Here is a 25,233-nt window from a genome sequence, read left to right as displayed (position 1 = left end):
AAACTTTTCACTGGTACTGTATATATACACACTACCAACTGAACAAGAGAACAAGTACATTAGAGTGTCTAGTTTGAGAAACAGACACCTCAAGTCCTCAACTGACAGCTTCATTAAATAGTACCCGCAAAACACCAGCCTCAACGTCAACAGTGAAGAAGCAACTCTGGGATGCTGGCCTTCTAGGCAGAGATCCTCTGTCCAGTGTCTGTGTTATTTTGCCCATCTTAATACTTTCTTTTTATTGGCCAGTCTGAGATATGTTTTTTTCTTTGCAACTCTGCCTAGAAGGCCAGCATCCCGGAGTCGTCTCTTCACTGTTGACGTTGAGACTGGTGTTTTGCGGGTACTATTTAATGACGCTGACAGTTGAGGACTTGTGAGGCATCTGTTTCTCAGAGTCCAAATGGTACAAGACGATAGGTAGGCTCGAGGTCAGGGGCAGGCAGACTGGCTCAGAGTCAGGACAGGAGGATGAGAAAAGAGAGCCTGGGAAACGCAGGAGCTGAGATACAAAAACGCTGGTTGACTTGACAAACAAGACGAACTGGCACAGAGAGACAGGAAACACAGGGATAAATACGCAGGGGATAATAAGTGACACCTGGAGGGGTTGGAGACAAGCACAAGAACAGGTGAAACAGATCAGGGCGTGACAGTAGTACACAGCGTTGTACGAGATCTTCAGTTTCTTGGCAATTTCTCTCATGGAATACCCTTCATTAAACAGAACAAGAATAGACTGAGTTTCAGAAGAAAGTTCCTTTTTTCTGGCCATTTTGAGCCTGTTATCGAATCCACAAATGCTAATGCTCCAGATACTCAACTAGTCTAAAAGCCAGTTTTATTGCTTCTTTAATCAGAACAACGGTTTTCATCCGTGCTAACATAATTGCAAAAGGGTTTTCTAATGATCAATTAGCCTTTTAAAATGATAAACTTGGATTAGCTAACACAACGTGCCAGTGGAACACAGGAGTGATGGTAGCTGATAATGGGCCTCTGTACGCCTATGTAGATATTCCATAACCAAATCTGCTGTTTCCAGCTACAATAGTCATTTATAACATTAACAATGTCTACACTGTATTTCTGATCAATTTGATGTTATTTTAATGGACAAAAACAAGAAATTCTAAGTGACTCCAAACTTTTGAACGGTGGTGTATGTATATTTTTTTATATTCAGGACTCTGACATTGCTCGTTCTAATATTTCTTAATTGGTTTGTTTTCCTTTTTTTTTATTATTACTGCACTTTTGGAGCTAGAGATAAGCATTTCGCTGAACCTGCAATAACATCTGCAAAATATGTGTATACGACCAATAAAAGTTTATTTGTTTTTATAATGGAGGGAGAGAGAGACAGTGACAGAGCTCGGCTTTCCATGACAAACACGAAGCACCTGGCAGGCAAGATCAGTAGGACAGACCTAGCTCTTCCCTGTGCTGTGCTGGGGTGGGGGGTGGGGGAGTTCTGATGCTTCCGTGGCTTTGAGGGCATGCCCAGGCCATTCTAACAGACACCTGTGAGAACACCTGTCATTGCCATTAGTGAGCAGGCAAGCATGGAGGGGAGAGGGAGAGAGGGAAAGTGAGAAAGAGGAGCAGAGAGAGGGAGGGAGGGGAGAGAGATGGGAGGAGAGGTAGGGGGAGAGGAAAGAGTGAGAGGAAGAGAGGGAAGTCTTTCTTTCACCACAGTCCAACTAAACATTCCCAATCTGGCCTTCTGGCCAGCCCAACACACACCTAACCCAGCGTGACACCGAACCTGCACAGGACACATCCTTGGAATGCCTTCAAAAGGTCTGAATTGATTTTTATAGCCCACCTCTCTTGTCTTTATGGAGGAGTAGCTACTTCTGCAGAAATTGAAAGAATTTTCCCTGATGCCGATAGAATGTGCACACACACACACACACACACACACACACACACACACACACACACACACTTAGAGCTCTCAGCTCTGTGTGTGTATAGGAGTCTAAGCTGGGAGGTGTTGTAGAGGGTGTATATAAATTAAAGATCTCCTTTGTCATCTTAACAAACACATACACACCATGCACACACACACATAGGAGGTGGGCCCTCCGATGGGATCACTGTCCTTCTCAGGCAAACAACAAGGACACTGAACATCTGAGACTATCGTCAGTGCTCTTCTTCCTGGAAAGTATCTCACCCCCCCCACCCCTGCTTCTCTCTCTGTGTTTCTCTCTCTCTCCATCTCACCCCTCTCTCTCTGTAGGGGAGAGTGAATGAGGGATGTGAATGTGGTGAGGGGAATGTGATTTTCTGATTGAGTCCCACCCACACACCCTGCTGAAAGTATATTTCTGTGAGGTAGACTGCCTGCTCCACCAGTGGGCCTGCTCACAGGAACAATAAAACAGCAGAAAGAGAGACTGTTTCCTTCATCTGCGTTCCTCTTTTAGTGTTTGTTTCCCGTAGGAGCATGTCATTCAGATAGGCCAGATGTCTCTGTGTAGGTACTACAGGCAGGTACAGTATTTAGAGTTTTTATCTTCTTTTGATCTGGAGAGTCTGGTCTGTGCTTCCTTTGCTTCACGTTGAGGTGATGGTCTGGTCAGTTTGCTTATTTGTACCAAGAAAACCACACTTTCTGCCTTGTCTTCTCACTGCTTGTAGCTCAAAGCACACTCACTCACACATTCCTTCATGCAGTGGTGGAAAATTTATTCAACTCCTACTTGAGTAAAAGGAAAGATAACTTAATAGAAGAGTGAAAGTCACCCAGTGAAATACTACTTGAGTAAATGTCTAAAAGTATTTGCTTTTAAATATACTTAAGTATCAAAAGTAAATGTAGTCATTTAAAATTATATTGTAGTGAAGTTGTCAAAATATAAATAGTAAAGTACAGATAGCCCAAAAAACTACTTAAGTAGTACTTGAAAGTATTTTTACTTAAGTACTTTACACCTTTGCCTTCATGTTACATAGGGCATGACTGTGGCTGCATAATGTCGTACAACCACATGTCAGTATAGTGTGGTAAGTGGGAGTTACAGAGCATGCAATATATTCTGGCTTGACAACTGGTGTAGGAGAAGTCAGGGATGGGAATGTCGTTCCACTGACATGGATGAAGAGAGGGGTTTGTGATTCTAGGTGGGAGATGGGAGAAGAGGTGAGGAGGTTAGGAGTTTGTGAATGTAGGTTGGAGATGGCGGGAGACAGGAAAGAGGGATGAAGGATTTGTGAGTGGGGGTTGAAAATGAAGGGAGATGGGAGAGAGGGATGAAGGGTTTGTGAGTGGGGGTTGAAAATGAAGGGAGATGGGAGAGAGGGATGAAGGGTTTGTGAGTGGGGGTTGAAAATGAAGGGAGATGGGAGAGAGTGATGAAGGGTTTGTGAATGAAGGTTGGATGTTGGAGATGGAGCGAGAGGGGGAAAAGGAGAGGTGAGAAGGTGTGTTTAGGCCAGCTAAGCTTCCTTGTGAGAGGTAATAGTTGAGCTCCGCAGGGTTGGAATGTAAACAGCCTCGGCCTGCAGGAGCATACAGTCCAGAGGGAGATACAGCCATCCACAGCCAGCAGAACCAACCTCACAATCTGTCTCTATCACCATCCCTTTATTCATCTATACCTCTACACCTCTATCCCTCTATAGCTCTATAACTCATTCCACATCTCTCTCTCTCTTCCTAGAACTAAACTCTCCCCTACCCTCCCCTCTTTCTCTCCCCTCCCCTCTCTCTCTCTCTAGAACAAAACTATCCATCTTAGTCTCTCTCTACTCGCTCTCTATATCTCTCTCTCCAACCGAACTTCCTTGAAATTGATAATACATACTTCAACCCATCAGGGTACCTTAACCTAGCCCTGCCATGCCGCTAATAGCACAGCCTTGGGGACGTCAATTTGTTTTCCAAGTCAAACTCCAGGCCAACTAAGACGTACTGTTTTCTCAGCTTCACTCTTCAGCCAGCTTGTCCTCCCAATTGTCCACTGAGTGTCTTTTTGGGTCAAGAGTCACTCTGTCCCACGTGACTGGAATGAAAGTTCCAGTGGTATATTTTTCCAAACATGGAGGGGAAGGTGGTTATTTTATCCTAATCTCCCTCACCATTTTTTTTTTTGACAACTGGGGTTTTGCGTTCTCTAGTTCAGTTTAGTCTGATCTCTTGAATGTTCCTCAAGGGGAATTTGTTTGCATTATAAAAAGTAATGACAAATATGATATTTACACATGTGGATGGCAACTGAGATGATCTATTCTGAGGTGCACACCTCAGATGTTGTTCACCCACCTGAACCATTCTCTCAGATGATTAGAGTGCAGTGAGAGAGAGAGAGAGAGAGAGAGGGGATGTTGAAGTCTTCAGAGCGGTAAATAAAGTGTTTAGTTCAACTTGTATTCCTGTCTCTTTAAGCTCTGAAAGACACACATTTAGTCTGACCCGGTGGCTCTCATGTTGAATTGCATTCTTCCATTCGGCAGAGCATAGCAGCTGCCATTTCTGATGATTGTTTTCCTCCTCTGTAAATGTAAGGAAGGTATTGCAGGGAGTTTCTTTGTGATTATCTCTTTTCTTTCGAAAATACAGCGTAGTGTGCCCATTCTCTCTCCAAAATGACCCAATTTCAATAACCATTATCTCAAATATCAGGCAGAAAGAAATCCATTCAGGTCAATTTCTCTCTATTGTTGTCCTTATGTTCCACAAAATACTTTTCAGTTTCTACAGATAATGTTTTAGAACATCTTGAGAAATGGGTAACCTTGTGCACTGCTGAGACCCAGATCTGTCCTCAGACCAGTCATTAACGAGGTCCTAAAGCTAGAGAGGACTCTCAATTTGCTGGACCCAGATCATTTTGGCCCCAGTTGGCCTACGGTATGTTCCATGGCTCTTCTCAAACACCAGGGCACTTTCTCAATTCATCTTTCCACAATTCCTCACTTCCTCTTTCTAACCTTCCCAACTGTATTGAAGGTGAAGGTCCAAGGTCCCTTCCCACAGACCTTCTCCTACAATGCCTTTTGGGAAGAGGTGATGCAAGAAGATGTGTGGAATTGAGGAAAGATGAATTGAGAAAGAGCTCTGGCCTTATAGAATCACATGTGACTGACTGAGTCAAAAGGAAGCTGAAAGCTGTTTTCGGTCATTGGGGGAAAGCCTTGTTTGACTTGCTGGTATTGTTCTGTCACATGACGCATTGTTTTGGGCTGTGAGGACCAAGGTCAGGGGAGTAGAGGTGACCTCTGAACTATATCTTCCCCAAACAACAGGATGTGTTCTCTTCAAACTCCCTGGTCAACAGAGGTTTATGGGAAACTCCAGGCTCGAGAAGGAAAATAAATGATTTTCTCTTGTTTAGATTTACTTACTTATGTAAACTTCTTGAAGTAGTTTGTTGAAGGACAGAGAAGAACAAAATGACATCTGGTTGTTTGAAACATCTTGACATGAAGATGCAAAGACTGAAAGGTATCAAATCCAAATCAAATAAATGTCACATGCCCCAAATACAACAACTGTAGACTTCACCGTGAAACGCTTACTTATGAGCCCTTTCCCAACAATACAGTTAAAAAGTAAGAACATTAGCAAATAGATTAATACAATATATTAACGCAAAATAAAAATAACTTGGCTATATACAAGGAGTACAGAGTCAGTGTACTGGGGTGCGAGGTTGTTGGGGTTATTGATTGAGGTAATATGTACATGGAGGTTTGGTTAGGTGATTGATTGAAGTACTATTCCTACATGTAGGTAGGAATCCAGTCTTTCACAGGCACAAATATGAATTGCGTTGGTGTAAGTCTTGCCCATAGCCATACGGTGTATTTTGGGGTTAAAGTCTTCACTTTCTGGTATCCTCATCAACAATGCCCCTCACATACAACTGTACATTATGACAGTGGACAGACTGGTATTATAAAGACAGTAGAGGAGGGTCAAAATATGGCTGATGCATTACATGTATGTGTGTCTTGAGCTTCCCTAATGAGATGTTCACACCCTGCAGTTGTCCTCAGAAGTAAAGCACCCAGCTCCATCCCCAGCTCTATAACCCAGCTCCAGCCCCAACTCCAGCTCCATGACCCAGACCCAGCTCCAGCCCCAGCTCCAGCCCCAGCTCCATGACCCAGCTCCAGCCACAGCCCCAGCTCCATGACCCAGCTCCAGCCCCAGCTCCATGACCCAGAGTTTGATGAGTCACGCCTGATATCATTCATCCAGACTCATGACCACATTTTCCTGCTGCAATTTCAAAAGAGAATGAATAATTGATGTGGTCTTTGTCAGAATGGGAGGATAATCTGTGGCCTACAGAGCCAGATAGGGACAAGTCATCTGCTAGTGTCTCACAGCAGGACCGTGTGTGTGTGTGTGTGTGTGTGTGTGTGTGTGTGTGTGAGAGAGAGTGCGTGTGTGCATGTGGTGTGTGCTTTTGTGAGTGTGTGTGTGTGTGTCAGCGTATGTGCTGAGGGATGATCCAAGATGGTGCAGCTAATCAAGGAGACGGCCCAGCCGGCCTGTTTCTGCCTCATCTCTCCTGATGTAGAGTAATGGTCTGTAGGAGACTGTAGGAGGCACCACTGGGGCAGAGAGGAGCTATCGTGCACCACACTCACAGATTAAAGTCATCATTCACCCACTCTTACTGGATAGGATACAGCCCCTAGCCCCCTTCACAAGGAGGCTGAGGGAGCTGGGAGTTGCTACAGATGTACAGGAGTGGTGATAGAATGGTGTTCTCAGATGGTTTACTGTCCCCTCTATCTCTTTCTCCATTTCTCTCTCTCCGCGTCACTCTCTCTCTCTCTCTTTCTCTCTCTCTCTCTCTCTCTCTCTCTCTCTCTCTCTCTTTCTCTCTTTCTCTCTTTCTCTCTCTCTCTCTCTCTCGTACATATTGGGTCAGAACAGCTGTGGCACTTCAAAGATGGTCTACTTTACGGACAAACACACGAGCACACACTCAGGGAGGAGGAGAGGGTCCAGTAGAGGGCTGGAGTGCACAGCACAGGGAGGAGGAGGGCAGCAGAGTAGGGCTAGAGGAGTGCACGGGGGAGGGGAGCATATCTGCGCCCTCTTGTGTAGGGATCAGTGTTCATGGACAATGAGGCAGAGCCATTGAGAGTCCTGTCACATCCGTCAGTAGGGCAGGGGGGAGAGGGCGGGACTGGTGAGTGGACAGGGGACAGGGTGAATGAAGAGGGGAGTGGAGAAGGGGACGGAGGAAGGAGAGGTAGTGGAGTGGAGGGTGGGTTGGTTGGTTGGAGCCTGAATAGGGTACTCTGTAAGAGTATGTAAGAGGACGAAGCAGAACGGGATGCTGGCCCATTGAAGTGAAGGGACCTTGGAGTAGAGCAGAGAACAGCTAGCAGGCTATAACATGCTGTACAGAGCTGGGTGATCTCTGCCTCCTCTCCACACTTTCATCACAGATCAGTATGCAAATAATGTTCCCTACTCTTCACGTCAAAGGAGGAAGAGGTTCGACAGAGATTTTGAGGTTGAGTCAAGGATATAGGGAGGGAAATGGATTTAGCAGTGCATATATTCAACAGCAAATATATTCTCAGTCCACTAAATAAATTTGTAGAGTCTGTATAGGTACAAAGGGAAGTCCACAAGAGTCAATGTACATACAGTCCACTGCATGGTCCCAAGCTATCACAGTGGTTGTGATCGTAGTACTAAATACTGTACTTGTAGCCTACTAAAACCAAGCACACCAACTGAAATGTTCTGTTGTGGCAAAATGGTTCTGTTACAGTCTAATGCTATGTAAATGCTTGAGTTGAAAAGTACTATCTATTTATCTATCACCGACCGTCCGACCGACCGAACGTATCAACTGGTAATTTTCCACTACCGTCCACTACCCTCTTCACACACCGCACAGAGGCGTGATTTGCTGGTGGCTCCTTATCGCTTTGGGCACCAGAGACCCAGCTCAAGGCCAAATTCTTCTTCATACTGAATAGGCTTTAAAAAACAAATCACTTCCTTCTCTTAGACATGTAGGCTAGGAGTGGCAAGCAGCTCATTGTGTAAAATACGTGTATAATGACTGTGTGACTCTAACTTTTGAGTTCCTCTCCTGTTTATCCTGAGAGTGATCTCCCTTGCAATTGCTTGAATAAACTCTTACTGCTGATAAAGAAGTTCTGCCTGATTCCTGGAGTAAGTTTTTGTCAACACTCCTCTACCGACACATTTATTCCTCATATTTACAAACCATAATTAATAGTCAACATGATTGTTGTCAAATGTCACTGAACGACAGAGTCTTATCTACAGAGTGCCATCCATGTTTAAGGAAGAGCCATTTCCCATCTCTTTAACTGTCTGGCTCACTGTTAGTGGTTTGTTTCATTAGCATTTATTACTTCCTCTGTAAAAATACAATTAATTTCCCTCCCAAACATGAATCCTTCATCCTTTCACTAATTGTACTTTCAGCTATTTTATTTGCCCATGAAAAATCCATGATTTTTTTTCTGTAGCGGGTTGCCGAGGGCAGAAAATGTATTGCCTCCAAAAGTGGCAAAGTTGGAGAAATGAGGTGTCACACTTGGGTTTGAGGGTAAATAGACAGTGTTGTTGGAGGCACATCATTGTTGTTGGCCCTACTAATAGAGGAAATGCATCTGAGAGTGCTGTCGCAATTTATCTTCAAATCAGTCCAGGTCTGGAATAATTGACTTCATTTAACTTCATTTAGTTTTTTTAGTAATGGCCATTTTCTATTTCTCAAACCAATGTGTTATAGTCCTCTTCAAACTGGCATGTCGAGTTAATGACTTTTTGAAATTATGTTTCTTCTGTAAGTTTTACTTTAAAATGTCAGTAGCTAAATTTAACAAAAAATCGTCCAAAATGTAATGTCAAACTCGTATAACAGGATTAGGAAACTGGTCTAGAATACTTTGTATTGGACATGAACAGTGATATTGACCTCCACCTCTCCTCATCACTCCACCTCTCCTCATCACTATGTCATATATCATTATTTCTAAAGGAACACTTGTAGTTGGAACTGTAACACAGGTTCAAGCCTCTACACTGTGACCTCATTCCACCACTGCCTTGAGGCCCTACGGGCCTGCTCACAGGCAGACATACAGTACAAACCGCTCCATCCATCCCAGCCCGGGCAGGCAGGAATTGTACAACCGTCACCCCACTCAGAGTGCCTGTCACAGCTAGGGGGGTAGAGTGGTATTGGTATTCTGAGTGCAAGGGCCCTGTGGTATTCAGAGTAGGACTGGCTTTGAGCTGGCTTTGTTCCAGACCGGGGTGAAGAGAGGTAGGGGCGAGGGGTCAGGGGTTAAGCCGATGGGATCCTCGGAGATGGGGCCTCGCTGAGAAAAGATGGTAATGACCTGAACGATGATTCACCACATAGGCATCCATCACACACCAACCTCCCATTGAGACAAACAGAGCTACGGCAGTGGAAGGAGAGGTGTGAATGTGTGAGTGTTTTGAATCATGTCATCTCAGCACTGCTAGCGCGGGGGTATGCGTGATGGTATTTGAAGTGCTTGTTGACAGTCATGGTGGTAGAGTAACGCCTTTATATAATAAAAGGCTTCTGTTTTTCTTTTTCCATTTGAGGCCCGAGCTCTTATCGGTTGTGAGTTTAAACTGTTCTAGTTGTCTAATTTCATCACAGTGTTTTCAGTATGGCTGGCTGGCCTACATGACAGACTGCAGCTTTCTCTCTCGGCTGATTTCTCTCTCTCCCTCTCTCTCGTTCATTCTTTCTGTCTCTGTCTTTCTTTCTGTCTTTCTCTCTCATTTTTCACTCTCCATCTCTCTCTCTTCCCCCCTCTTTCCCTTGTTCTCTCTTTCTCCCCCACCCTTTCTCTTTCTGTATCTTTCTCCCCCTCCCACCTCTCTCTCGCTCTCTCTCTCTCTCTCTCTCTCTCTCTCTCTCCCTCTCTCTGTTCAGTGCAGTATGAGCAAGGTTAATTAAAGAGTCTCTCAGAACAGAGAGATAACACCCAGCCTCATCTCAGGGACAGCAGACACATCATATGCATCCCAAATGGCAACCTATTCCCTATATAGTGCAGTACTTTTGGCCAGGGTCCATTGGGCTCCAATGTAGTGGTATACGTAGTGAATAGTTTGCATTTGCGACACAGACACGGATAGCTTACTCCTCTCTCTCATCGTGTTAAATATTGATTTATTTCACTAATCAATTTGTCTCTTTCTTTCTTACTCTCTTTCCTTTTCTTTATGATGCTTTTGGACACTTTAATCTGTGTCCAGATTCCAGTCTTGGGGTATCTGTTTTCATACCACGATGTGGTCTCTGTAGTGTCCCCAAGCCCTGTTGTGCATGACAATGTTCCACTGTGTGAAGAATAAGCCAAAATATCGGTCGATGTGGTTGTGTTGTGTGTTATGGATGATCCGTCTTAAAGTCAATACTCGATAGAGACCCCGGATGGCAGACTCTTTCTCCAGTGTGCAGAGAGGACCCCCATTCACTGTAAGAGATTAGAGGAGAGGGAGAGAGGAGGGAGACAAGTGACACAGTGGGGGTATAAGCTGGACCTAGTCCGTGCCAACTCCAGCCTCTCTCTCTCTCTCCCAGCACTAGGGTTAGGCCAGCAGCATCACAGCTATTTTTAGTGAGACTGAGAGACCTAGACACAGTAACCAACATGAGAGAGAGAGGGCCATCTCCCAGGCTCCCATACAAAATGGCAATGCTGCTCTGATAGCCAAGTGTGTGTGTTTGTGTGTGTGTGCCCCAGCACTGAGCAGCAAGACCAGTCTCCTGGTGCAGCATTCGTAATTTAACCCAAGACATACGGTTCTATATAAATAATTTAAAAAATGCAATTGGGCAGTGGAGAAAAAGCATGTGGCAGTGTGGTAGAGGATTGTAGGACGGTGTGTGTCTGCCTCGTGTGTGTGTGTGTGTGTGTGTGTGTCTGCCTTGTGTGTGTGTGTGTGTGTGTGTGTGTGTGTGTCTGCCTTGTGTGTGTGTGTGTGTGTCTGCCTCGTGTGTGTGTGTGTGTGTGTGTGTCTGCCTCGTGTGTGTGTGTGTGTGTCTGCCTCGTGTGTGTGTGTGTGTGTGTGTGTGTGTGTGTGTGTGTGTCTGCCTTGTGTGTCTGCCTTGTGTGTGTTTGTTTTTGTGTGTCCCAGCACTGAGCTGGGGCTGGGGCATTCTTATTTAAACCCAATGCGGTTCTAAAGGAATGTAAGTGGGCTGTGGTGTGGTAGAGGATTGGAGGATGATGTGTGTGTGGAGGATTGGACGTTGAAACACATTTCCATTCTAATGACATCTCGGCTGCAAATTAGGACGCAGCCCTGGTCCTATCTGGTTACCTGACCTCATAATCCACTGGCTGGCGTAATTAACAAACATCAATAAGGTTCATGTCTTTTCTTCGCATCTGTGTTGTTAGTAGCAATATCAAGCTCAACAGTTGCATCATTGTCAGGCAGCCAGCAGGCACTAGTCAGGCAGCCCCCTTGGCAACAGGTGAATGCTGCATCCAGTCACTATTTTATGTGTGTTTATTTTGGTTTCCCAGGCAACGGAATGGAGTCCAGACGATGACACCAGGAGGTCCTGTCAGAGCAAAGGGAAGACGGAGGTAAACGATGACTTTAAGGGTGTCCCCCCCCAAACACACACACACACACACACACACACACACACACACACACACACACACACACACACACACACACACACACACACACACACACACACACACACACACAGGATGCCACCCTGAATAAAAGCTTTTACTTTAAAAGCGGGCAGTTGATTGGATGAGGAAGTGGCCCTTCTCCTCTCCGTCCAACGGCTGATAAACACTGTGATCATTTTGTTGTAGGAATTTAATGCCTTGTCATTTTTTTCTCAAGAGGGGAGAAACAAAAAAGCAGTCACTTCTTTCTGAAACCTGTAGAACCTCGTCTGACCTCAAGTTCTGAAACAAAGTTACTCTATTTGCCAAAACAATATACAGTGCCTTGCGAAAGTATTTGGCCCCCTTGAACTTTGCGACCTTTTGCCACATTTCAGGCTTCAAACATAAAGATATAAAACTGTATTCTTTTGTGAAGAATCAACAACAAGTGGGCCACAATCATGAAGTGGAACGACATTTATTGGATATTTCAAACTTTTTTAACAAATCAAAAACTGAAAAATTGGGCGTGCAAAATTATTTAGCCCCCTTAAGTTTATACTTTGTAGCGCCACCTTTTGCTGTGATTACAGCTGTAAGTCGCTTGGAGTATGTCTCTATCAGTTTTGCACATCGAGAGACTGAAATGTTTTCCCATTCCTCCTTGCAAAACAGCTCGAGCTCAGTGAGGTTGGATGGAGAGCATTTGTGAACAGCAGTTTTCAGTTCTTTCCACAGATTCTCGATTGGATTCAGGTCTGGACTTTGACTTGGCCATTCCAACACCTGGATATGTTTATTTTTGAACCATTCCATTGTAGATTTTGCTTTATGTTTTGGATCATTGTCTTGTTGGAAGACAAATCTCCGTCCCAGTCTCAGGTCTTTTGCAGACTCCATCAGGTTTTCTTCCAGAATGGTCCTGTATTTGGCTCCATCCATCTTCCCATCAATTTGAACCATCTTCCCTGTCCCTGCTGAAGAAAAGCAGGCACAAACCATGATGCTGCCACCACCATGTTTGACAGTGGGGATGTTGTGTTCAGGGTGATGAGCTGTGTTGCTTTTACGCCAAACATAACGTTTTGCATTCTTGCCAAAAAGTTAAATTTTGGTTTCATCTGACCAGAGCACCTTCTTCCACATGTTTGGTGTGTCTCCCAGGTGGCTTGTGGCAAACTTTAAACAACACTTTTTATGGATATCTTTTAAGAAATGGCTTTCTTCTTGCCACTCTTCCATAAAGGCCAGATTTGTGCAATATACGCCTGATTGTTGTCCTATGGACAGAGTCTCCCACCTCAGCTGTAGATCTCTGCAGTTCATCCAGAGTGATCATGGGCTTCTTGGCTGCATCTCTGATCAGTCTTCTCGTTGAATGAGCTGAAAGTTTAGAGGGACGGCCAGGTCTTGGTAGATTTGCAGTGGTCTGATACTCATTCCATTTCAATATTATCGCTTGCACAGTGCTCCTTGGGATGTTTAAAGCTTGGGAAATCTTTTTGTATCCAAATCCGGCTTTAAACTTCTTCACAACAGTATCTCGGACCTGCCTGGTGTGTTCCTTGTTCTTCATGATGCTCTCTGCGCTTTTAACGGACCTCTGAGACTATCACAGTGCAGGTGCATTTATACGGAGACTTGATTACACACAGGTGGATTGTATTTATCATCATTAGTCATTTTGGTCAACATTGGATCATTCAGAGATCCTCACTGAACTTCTGGAGAGAGTTTGCTGCACTGAAAGTAAAGGGGCTGAATAATTTTGCACGCCCAATTTTTCAGTTTTTGATTTGTTAAAAAAGTTTGAAATATCCAATAAATGTCATTCCACTTCATGATTGTGTCCCACTTGTTGTTGATTCTTCACAAAAAAATACAGTTTTATATCTTTATGTTTGAAGCCTGAAATGTGGCAAAAGGTCGCAAAGTTCAAGGGGGCCGAATACTTTCGCAAGGCACTGTATTTAAGTAGAACTAAGAAGTTTCATTAAAGAAAATGTCCCCCTCAATCGTCAGACAATGGTTCCCTCAATGTGCATGACAAACCTGGAAATAAGCAATTAGTTGCACTGTGTACTCCATATACTGCATATCACGTGTATATGACAAATAAACAAACTTGAATTCTTTCTAAAAATGATATGTGATTGGACTAGGTTTAGATGTGTTACATTTCATCTCACAGATGAAAGATAGACAGTCATTACAGTCATATCATTGAAGTGAGTGGTGAGTAATGCTGGCTCGTATTCATTAGTGCATACTGTTACAAACTGTAGCCAAATGTTTTGCAATGAAAACAAGCAGCTTTTTAAATCAGGTTCCTTATCAAGTACAGGTAGACCCACGCAGTTTCGGTCAATTTTCTTCCATTTGGTTTCTAGTGAATACAATCAAGGTACTGTATGTAATTTTCTAACCTATAACATCTCTGTACTCTACTACCCCCTGTAGGTGGAGTGTCAGAACTACATCCGCGTCCTGCTGGTCAATAAGACTGAGGTCATTACCTGTGGAACCAACGCCTTCCAGCCCCTCTGTATCACCCGGGAGGTAAGGGGGAGGGATGGATGCAATGATATCTGTCAGGGTGGATGGGGTTCGAGGAAGAAGTAGAATGGAGTGAAAACCTACAGGGGGCTGGGTAGGGGTGATAGGGAAGGAATGATAAGAAGGTAAAGGAGGATGGTGGGAGGAAGAAAGAGTGGATGGAGGGAAGAGGGGGATAGAGTGATAACTGGCAGGGTGGGGGGTGAATGATGGAGAGAATAAGATAAAGACTTGAATATAAACATCAAACAGCCATATGGTCTGGAGGAGACTTTAGAGGTAGGGGAAGACAGTAACAACACTATCATTTTCTTACTCTCTATCTCTATCACCCTATTTATCTTTCTCCCCCTCTCTCTCTATCTCTATCTTTTCTATCTCTATCTTTTCTATCTCTATATCTCTATCTATATCTCTATATTTTCTATCTCTATCTACATCGCTCTCTATATCTATCTATATTTTCTATCTCTATATCTATCTTTTCTATATCTATATCTATCTTTTCTATCTCTATATCTATCTTTTCTATCTCTATATCTATCTTTTCGATCTCTATATCTATCTTTTCTATATCTATCTTTTCTATCTCTATATCTATATTTTCTATCTCTATATCTAAATTTTCTATCTCTTTATCTATCTTTTATATCTCTATCTATCTTTTATATCTCTATATCTATCTTTTCTATCTCTATCTATATTCTCTATTCCTCTTTCCCTCCTCCCAGGTTGGGAATATGAGTAGTGTGTTGGATCGCGTGAACGGCGTGGCAAGGTGCCCCTACGACCCTCGCCATAACTCCACGGCGGTGGTGACGGAGAGCGGCGAACTATACGCCGCCACGGTCATCGACTTCTCTGGTCGCGACCCTGTCATCTACCGGAGCCTAGGGGGCATGCCACCCCTCAGGACGGCCCAGTACAACTCCAAGTGGCTCAATGGTAACACACACACATACACACAAACACACACCACACACACACACTGCCCACCATGTGTTAGCTCATTTATCATTGTGTAGTGTCAATTAAAGTGGATTGTTGCATAAGGGCTAAGATTTTTGTCAGAGATCCAGCGCTTCCAAATTGTTAATTGTCTTGATGCAGTCTATCAACCATGTTTCTCAGTGGAACTATGTCCTACCCTTTCCTAGTATCCTAGTACAAAAACCATGGTAATTTGGCACCCCAAAAAGCGATTTGAGTAATCCACCACAGTGTTGTTGAATAGGGATCACATGGGTATGAAGGGTGTGGACAGTATGAGCTGGTGTTGGCTGGCACCATAGAAAAGCTAAATTAGATACACCTCCATCAGCCCCAAAAGTCATGGCTATGTGTCTATAATATCCCTGTTGCTGACACCAAGTTCTTTTTTACTGAATGCACCTCCAAAATACATCCTGACTCATGCAGAAAAAAGACAAACCTTCCAGAGACGGTGCTTCTCATCTGCAATAATTCAAACACAGCAGCCACACAGTTCTTGGCTTCACAGAGTAGGAGGAGAAAGGGGGAGGAAGGAGAAGGAAAGGGGAAGAAAAGGGAAGAGAGGAAGTGTGAGTAGGTAGAGGTAGACACCACAGTGTGTAGACCAGGAGAGAGGAGAGACATTCAGGAGTCAATGAATGGAGTAAGAAGGGGAAGAAAGGGAGGAGAGGAAAGGTGAGGCTTCATTAGTGGGCCAGGCAGAGGAGACAGGGGACAAAGAGGAAAAGGGGGTAGGAGGATAGAGAAGAGAAGTAAGACTCAGTAGGAGGAGACAGAAGGAGAAATGGGGTGAGAGGAAAGGTAGGAGATAGTGGTAAACAGGTATACAGGCCAGGCACAGGAGAGGTGATATACTCAGAGACTCAGAAGGCAGTGAGCAGTGTAATTATTCCTCGCGTCAGGGAGAGGGTGAAATTAGAGCGTGCTGCATGCTTCATGCTACACAGGGCTCTCTTCTGACAGTGTGTGTGTCTGAGGTGTGTGTGTTGGGGAGGTGGGCTTTACCGAAGTCTCTCTAGCAAGCGAGTGAGGGAGCAAGCAAGGGAGGGAGGAGTGGAGAGGCGAAGAGAGTGCTCTGCTCATCAGCATAATCACAGCTAGTTGCAGACAGACAGGCAGATAGACACCACACCACTCACTTTAGTTACACACCACCTTTTCTTTCCGTTCCCTCAGCCCACCTAAAAATACACACAGCCTCTTGGGGCAAAACTCCATTTTCTTCCTCCAGAGTCTTGAGCTGGATCGAGCAACCTCAGAGGAGACTGAGTGAGAATTAAAATCTCATTTCTAGTCATAAGCCTCCCCAGTTAGCGGGATTCACAAACAAACAGACAGAATAGAACAGAGGGGGTTCTGAATCTAATCAATCTGTTCTTTATTGGATTGGGACCTGCCAGGTACTGACCAACTGTTTTATTATAAATGAGAATGAAGTGGGGAGCCTGGGGAGCATTGAGGATGTAGAGGTCCCTAAAGAACACAGGCAGGCAGGCAATAATCTTCTTTCTCTCTCTCTCTCTCTCTCTCTCTCTCTCTCTCTCTCTGTTTCTCTCTCTCTCTCTCTCTCGCTCTCTCTCTCTCTCTCTCTCTCTCTCTCTCTCTCTCTCTCTCTCTCTCTCTCTCTCTCTCTCTCTCTCTCTCTCTCTCTCTCTCTCTCGCTCTCGCTCTCGCTCTCGCTCTCGCTCTCTCTCAAATTCAATTCAAAGCACTTTATTCAATTCAATGCAAATGGAACAGACAATAATCAAAATGTAATTAAACAAGGTAAAACAGTAGTGAACATTGCACTCACATAATATTTTTTTTAAATATAGACATTTCAAATGTTACAACACTGTACATTGGCAATAATTATATTATTGCCCAAATGTGCAATAATTATAGTATTGCCAACGTACAGTGTTGTAACAATGTGCAAGTAGTTGAAGTATGAAAGGGAAAATAAATATACTGATAAATATACGTTATATTTACAATGCTCCACTGTTTTCCCTTTTCTCATGGCAACGGGCCACAAATATTGCTGCTGTGATTGCACACTGCGGTATTTTTCCTAACAGATATGGGAGTTTATCAATGTTTGATTGGTTTTCAACTTCTTTGTGGGTCTGTGTGATCTGTGGAAAATATGTGTCTCTAATGTGGTCATCCATTTGGCAGGAGGTTAGGAAGTGTAGCTCAGTTTACACCTCATTTTGTGGAATAGCATTCTAGATTGCGCTGTTATTTTTGTTGATTCTTACCATTGGTTCAAATAGTTATCCTTTTGTTTTTTCATAATTTGGTTGGGTCTAAATGTGTCTGTCCTGTGGCTCTGTGGTGTCTGTTTTTGTTTGTGAACAGAGCCCCAGAACTAGCTGGGTGAGGAGACTCTTCTCTAGGTGAATCTGTGTAGGCGAGGGCTTTGTGGTGGAATGTGTGGGCATTGCTTCCTTTTAGGTGGTTGTAGAATTTAGCAGGTATAGTCCTAATTCTGCTTTGTTTGCATTACACAAAGTATACTTTGGAGATGGGAGAACCTTCCAGAAGGACAACCATCTCTGCAGCACTCCAATAATCAGGCCTTTATGGTAGGCTGGCCAGACAGAAGCCACTCCTCAGTAAAATGCACATACCTACAGACTCTCAGACCATGAGAAACAAGATTCTCTGGTCTGATGAAACCAATATTTAACTATTTGGCCTGGAGGAAACCTGGCACCATCCCTACGGTGAAGCATGGTGGTGGCAGCATCATGCTGTGGGGATGTTTTTCATCGGTAGGGACTGGGAGACTAGTCAAGATTGAGGCAAAGATGAATGGAGAAAAGTACAGATAGATCCTTGATGAAAAACTGCTCCAGAGCGAAGGTTCACCTTCCAACAGGACAATGTCCCTAAGCACACAGCCAAGACAACGCAGGAGTGGCTTCGGAACAAATCTCTTAATGTCCCTGAGTGGCCCAGCCAAAGCCCGGACTTGAACCCTGCAACACTCCCCATCCAACCTGACAGAGCTTGAGAGGAACTGCAGAGAAGAATGGGAGAAACTCCCCAAATACAGGTGTGCCAAGCTTGTAGTGCCATATCGAAGAAGACTCAAGGCTGTAATTACTGCCAAATGTGCTTCAACAAAGTATTGAGTAAAGGGTCTGAATACTTGTGTTTAAAAAACAGTTTTTGCTTTGTCATTATGGGGTATTGTGTATAGATTGATGAAGGGAAAAACTATTTAATCTATTTTAGAATAAGGCTGTAACGTAACAAAATGTGGAAAAAGTCAAGTGGTCTGAATACTTTCCGAAGGCACTGTATTTGTTGAAGATGGTGGGGCTTAAGCTGCATCCCTGTCTCACCACACAGCCCCGAGGAAAGAAATATGTGTGTTAATTGCACATTTTATCTGCACACTTGTTGTCTACATTGATTTAATAATGTTCTATGCTCTCCCCCCAGCACCGCTTTCCATCAATTTGTATAGCAGACACTCATCCAAAAATTAGTCACAAGCTTTTTTTGAAATCAACAAAGCATGATAATATTTTGTTTTGTTTTGTTTGTTTGTCAATAAGGGTGTGCAGGGTGTATATGTTGTCTGTCATACGGTATTTCAGTAAGAAGCCAATTTGACATTTGCTCAGGACATTGTTTTCACTGAGGAAAGAGTCTGCTGTTGATGATACTGCAGAGGATTTTTCCAAAATTATTCCACGGTATTTATCTGGGTCATATTTATCTTAACTTTTGTGGATTGGGGTGATCCGGCCTTGGTTCCAAATTCTAGGAAAGATGCCAGAGCTGAGGGTAATGTTTAAGAATAGCTCATTTGAATTTGTGGTCTGTATATTTTATCCTTTCGTTTAGTATACCATCAACACCATAGTCCTTTTTGGGTTGGAGGGTTTGTATTTCTCTCTCTCTCTCTGCATCCTGGGACTGTTGGTGCATGTTGGGAATTGTATGAGTGAGTGTGAGTGGTGTCTGTAGTTAGATCGCCTCTGTTTTCTGTTTCCTTTCTTGGTGGTTTTCCTTTTTCTATGCATGATTGAGTATTTTTGTGTTTTAGTGGTAGAATTAGGTATGTTGTAGTTCTTGTTGGAATTGCCATTGTTTTGGTGGGGATGGCGACCCACATGGGGATGCCATACCTGTCACTTCGGCATGACTTCAGGTGTGTTACTGAAGCTACTGTCACTGTGGAGGAGTTTCTGGTCACCGTAGGAGAGAAGGTAGGCTATTAGGCTAATTTTGCTTATGTTGGATGAATAAAGCAATGGTGTTCTTTGTTAAAGAAGAGCGTCTTGTCGATCGGATGGTTGTGCATGCCGTACTTCTTAAATGTATGTTTATTTAAGTTACTCCACTTTTTCTCCATCTACAAAGGCTACGATTTTGAATGTACCGCCGTTTATTCCCAATGAGCTGTTGGAGATGAGAGATGTTTTACACATTTCTAAACTCTCTGATGTGAATGTGGGTTTGCTTTCTTTGGACCAGGAGAAAGCTTTTGACCATCTGGAACAACAGTACTTGTTCAAAACAGTGAAAGCCTTTTGGGGATGTTTTTTTGTCTTGGATAAGACTAAAGTATGCTGGGGCCTCATGTATGGTGAAGGTGGGGGTGGTTTGAGCTGACCCTTTCCCGTCCATAGGAGTATTAGGCAGGGATGCCCAATTTCAGGACAGTTATCTTGTCTGGCAATTGAACCAGTGCTTTGTTTTTTAAAAGTGAGGCTTACTGGTTTCTCTGTGCCAGGGGTTATGAAGGGTCCCACAATAGCACTGTCTGCGTATGCAGATAACATGTCAGTTTTTATTTCAGGGGTTGAGGATGTTATGGTTCTCTCAAATGCTCTAAAGGTGTATGAGGAGGCCTCAGCTAGAGTTAATCGGGAATAGAATGAGTTCCTGTGGGCAGGTCAGCTTCAAATTGGAACCACTCCATGGTTACCAGGGGGGCTTCAGTGTGGCAGAGATGGGATGAAGACTGGGATTTATTCTAGAATCTGATGTCTTTAAAAAAAATTACTGAGAAAGTGTGTGCCTGATTGCCTAGGTGGAAATGGGTTCTAGCCCAGCTGTCTTATAGGGGAAGGGTGCTGGTAGCCAATAACCTAACCAACCGCCTCTACCCTGTGGTACAGACTAATGAGTTTACAGACACCAGGGGGCCTGATAAAAGAGCTTCAGAGGACCCTTGTCAATTTCTTCTGGTCTGGACAACATTGGATTAAAGCTGCAGCCCTGTACCTGCCACTGCACGAGGGTGGGTAATGCCTGGTGGACATTTCTTCTAGGGTCATGGCTTTCTGGCTTCAAGCAGCCCAGAGACTGTTGTACAGTGATGGTTCTAGCTGGGTTGATACAAATCAAATCAAATTTTCGCCTAAAATGACATACCCAAATCTAACTCTCGCTCAGGACCTGAAGCAATGATATGCATATGCTTGATACCATTTTTTTCAAACACTTTGAAAATTGTGGCAATCTCAAATTAATGTAGGAGAATATAACACATTAGATCTGGTAAAAGATAATACAATGAAAAAAACATGTTTATTTTTTTTCATCTTTGAAATGCAAGAGAAAGGCCATGATATTATATTTTAGTTTAGGCGCATTTTAGATTTTGGCCACTAGATGGCAGCAGTGTGTGTACAAAGTTTCAGATTGATCCAGTGTAGCATTGCAATACTGGACAATATTTTGTCTCTGCCCAAATGTGATACATTTTCAAGTACATAACTACAGAGAACATACAAAAATGATACGGTAATACAACATTTAAGTTTACACACTCCCAGGAATGTCATACATGATGGATCTTTAGCTTATACACTAACTTTCACACATCTAGATGGCCAGACAGGGTGGGTGTGGAGCCTGAGACAGCTGGGGTTCAAACTGTAGATCCCACTTCCTACATTTGAATATAAAAATGGATTTTATTAAAAAAACTATGCTACATCTGATCTCTGGGACCCTCAGGATGACAAATCAGAGCAAGATTACAAATCAGACCAAGAGTACATTATTTACCTTCAGAGGTGAATGTATCAAACAAGTTGCTGTAAAAAAAATTGTTGTTGTGCACTCTCCTCAAACTATAGCACGGTATTTTGTCACGGTAATTGCTACTGTAAATTGGAAAATCCAGTTAGAGAATATAAGCTTTCTGCCCATATAAGACCTGTCTATGTCCTGGAAAGTTTGCTGTTACTTACATCGTCATGCTAATCACATTAGCGCACGTTAGCTCAACCGTCCTGGTATAGGGACACTGATCCCGTAGAGTTTAAAGCTAGAGGGGGTGATTTGTCTGACCTGACTCCATTCTATGAGTCTGTTCTGCAGGCTTGGAGAGTTTTCGACACGTCCTGTAAGGTCGGCACACCACTAGGGATGTGGCTTTTTGAAGAGACTCTTTTTTTTTTAAACAATGTCATCCAATCCCGTGCTAAGAGTTCAGCCAGCCTACGTTCATGTCTGTTAGGTGTGGGGTGTACCAAGCTGAGTCATCTGATGCTGAGCAGGAGCAGATTGTTGGAGGAGCTGGGAGAAAGAGTGGGGATCCGATCATCTTGCCTACTGTGAAAGGTCGTAGCTGAGATCTGCGACTCCTTGCCAGTACTTCATCGGCAGTATGTGACTGATACTTCCAACTCTGACCGACGTACGGAGGGTCTGGATTATGTGTTCCCTGCGCTGAATGTAAGTGCTGCGGTGGGGGCATTCCAGAAGGACATGGGTATTCTGTTTTCCTTCGACACCCCGGAGCTGGGGGCGTTCAATGCGGTGGGAAAGAAGGCCACATACATAATATGTGTAAAAGTGTCCCCTGCTTCTTCCCTGGAAGGGGTCAAGTCGACGAGGTGGTCGGATGTGTTGGTCAAGGTGCCTCCCCAAAAGGCTGTTGCCGGTCTTTATATAAACTGCCTATTGATAAGAGGACAGCTGAACTTCAATGGAGGATAATACATGGAGCTATAGTCACCAACATGCATCTGGTACACCTGGATCCAACTGTTGGGGAGGGGTGTCCATTCTGAAACTCTGGCACATCTGTGTACCAGGTTGGTCGGGATGATTTGACCTGATCACTACTTGGTTCTCAGCTCTGGGAGAGGTTTTCTCTTCCCAACTGTTTATATTTGGGCCAAAGTACAGGTTTAGTCAAAGGGGTGTAGTGTTCTTACTTAACCTTTCTGGCGCAGGTGTTCCGCTAGCGGCCCACCTCAACAACATCCGGTGAAATTGCAGAGTGCCAAATTCAAAATACAGAAATAGTCATAATAAACATTCATAAAAAATACAAGTGTTATACATCGGCTTAAAGATTAACTTCTTGTTAATCCCATCGCTTTGTCAGATTTCAAAAAGGCTTTACGGCGAAAGCATACCATGCGATTATCTGAGGACAGCGCCCTGCCTACAAAAGCATACAAACATTTACAACAAAGTAAAGTAATTATAAAAGTCAGAAATAGCAATAAAAGTAATCATTTACCTTTGAAGATCTTCATATGGTTGCAGTCACAAGAGTTCCAGCTACACAATAAATATTCATTTTGGCGCATTTTGTTCAGTAATCCATTGGCTCAAAGGTGGTCAAAACATGCAGACGAATACATCCTAATAGTACCGGTAAAGTTTGTCGAAACATGTCAAACAGTGTTTATAATTAATCCTCAGGTTGTCAATTGTCTAAATAATCAATCATATTTAAACCGAACAATAGCGTCTTCAACAGAAAGGAAAAACAACGAAGGGCGCGCACTCGGTCAGGCGGGCACTCGGTCAGGCGCGCAAACCAGCTCTGCATTCTTCCTCAGTCCATAGACAGAAAGGTCTCATTCTTCTTCATTTTTCAGAAAACAAGCATGAAACAATGTCTAAAGACTGTTAACATCTAGTGGAAGCCATATGAACTGCAATCTGGGTCCTAACCCATTAGATACTCTATAGGCATTCAATTGATAATACCCACATCAAACAAATGCCACTTCATGGATGGATTTTCCTCAGGTTTTCGCCGGCCATACCAGTTCTGTTATACTCACAGACATTATTTTAACAGTTTTGGACACTTTATAGTGTTTTCTATCCAAATCTACTATTTGCATATCCTTGCTTCTGAGCCTGAGTAACAGGCAGTTTACTTTGGGCACGCTTTTCATCCAGACGTCAAAATTCTGCCCCCAAGCCATAAGAAGTTTTAACTTAGTGGCAGCTAAATTAGCAATCTGGAAGATGAAAGAGTAGTATTCGGGGACAGGCTTCTGTGGACGTGGTGCGTATGCTGGAGGTGATGTTGGCAGCAAGACAGAGGGTTGAGTTTGCCTATTATAAACTGGTTAATGACATTGGGCTGTTATGAGCATATGGGGTATTCAGTAGTTGTTGTGTTAAGTTACAGTGGAGGAAGATTTGCTGTTGTGTTTTTAATTGATGTTTAACCATTGATGTTTGAGTGTTTATTGTGTTGTGGGTTCCCAGACCTAAAGTTTTTTTTAAACTCTCTCTCCCTCTTGCTCTCTCTCCTCCTCCTCTTCCCCATGGTCAGTCACGTGGCTGTGTGTGAGTTACAGCCCTCAATCAGACTGTGTGGAGATTGAACAATCTGTTTGTTGGATTGACGCCCACACACATTACGCAGCCTAACATGTATATTATACTGTATCGACTGTGTATAGAGTATTAGCTCATTCAAATGCCACCTCTGACAGCAACCGGGCCGTGTGTGCGCGTGTGCGTGTGTGTGTGTGTGCGTGTGTGTGTGTGCGTGTGTGTCTGACAGCCGTGGGGAAGCAGTAGTGTTAATATACGCTGAAGCCTTTTTCTGGCTTCTCTCTCTCTCTCTGGTAATTATCTAGGACCCAGCAGGAGGTCTGGTGAAACAGTACCACACGCGCACACACACACCTTCATTTACATGGCTGTAAGCATCGGTTAGCTGACTGAACTGGAGAACTCAGTCCTCCATTAAACAATATCATGAAGAGCCAGGTTAGGGAGGTAATGGTAGATTTGTCATGATAGCTTATCAGAAATGGATTACATGATTTTACATGGATTACATTACATGTAATTATTTACAGCAAAGCTGTGGGTTGTAACATGGCTCCCCATGCTGGCATGTTAACATTAAGCTTACCCTAGAGACAATGATCAAACAGTGCGATAAAACATATGGAGATAGCAAACTATAGGATAAGAATAATGGGACAGTGGATGAAGCTACAGCTGACAAGATTTTTTTTTTTGGTTAACATTTCATTTTGTTAGTCCCATCTATAGATGCTCCACTAACTAACAATCAACTATCATTGACATGTCAATGCATGTCTTTGGACTTGCAGCATGGAAGCATCTGTAGATATCACCAAACATTGTGCTATTTGGTAAACTAGTCCATCTCTACCACCATTTCACCCATTCCTATTTGCTGCCCCCAGCTACTACCCGCAGTTGTTTTTTTATGAGTGTTCTGAAATGGAATTATGCGTTCTGTTATTGCTTCTGATGCTGTTTCCATTCCTGCTGACCGCCTGCGTTCTCCTATAATCTCATTCTCTTAAAAGGTAGTGCTGGCCCCCGGGGCACTTATCATCATGACTGTTTGCAGGTTAATATCTACGCTCTCTGCTCTGCATCCAAGCTGTCCGTTTGTGTGAGAGTGTGTGTGTGTGTTTGATATCACTGAGAATGAATGTTACCTTAGGGAAAGCAGCATTGACTGCACATACTGTGTTGTTCTCACAGCCTCACTGCTTCTCTAGTCATGAACAATCCTCCTCTACATTATAACTCTACAGGGGAGAAGGAATGCCACTGGTTATCACATCTGGGTTCAAATAGTATTTAACACCTTTCAAATGCTGTCATTGAGTGTTTGTTTGAGCCTGAATTTAATGCCAGATGGGCAGAGTTTGCACTTTTGGAATTAAACCATTGGTTCCATTTTGTCCAGGCATGCTCAATAAAGCATATTTTAAATGTAGTTTGAACCCTGCTATGTCTGCTGTTAATGTGTTCAGTGTTGGGACTGAG

At 43.5% G+C, this 25,233-nt stretch overlaps 1 protein-coding gene across 1 annotated transcript in view; it reads left to right on the top strand.

The window, feature by feature from the left end:
- LOC118366653 (semaphorin-5B) overlaps window positions 1–25,233 on the top strand; it is a 151,674-nt gene that overhangs the window by 53,407 nt on the left and 73,034 nt on the right. Inside the window, exons 6-8 of the mRNA XM_052492643.1 lie at window positions 11,548–11,610; window positions 14,113–14,211; window positions 14,940–15,153. Coding sequence (XP_052348603.1) covers window positions 11,548–11,610; window positions 14,113–14,211; window positions 14,940–15,153 — 376 coding nt within the window. The remainder of the gene's footprint in view (window positions 1–11,547; window positions 11,611–14,112; window positions 14,212–14,939; window positions 15,154–25,233) is intronic.

Source organism: Oncorhynchus keta, chromosome 34 (assembly GCF_023373465.1).
Source record: "Oncorhynchus keta strain PuntledgeMale-10-30-2019 chromosome 34, Oket_V2, whole genome shotgun sequence".
NCBI lineage: Eukaryota > Metazoa > Chordata > Actinopteri > Salmoniformes > Salmonidae > Oncorhynchus > Oncorhynchus keta.
Note: the sequence above shows the minus strand (reverse complement) of the source record. Positions and strands in the feature narration are given on the sequence as shown.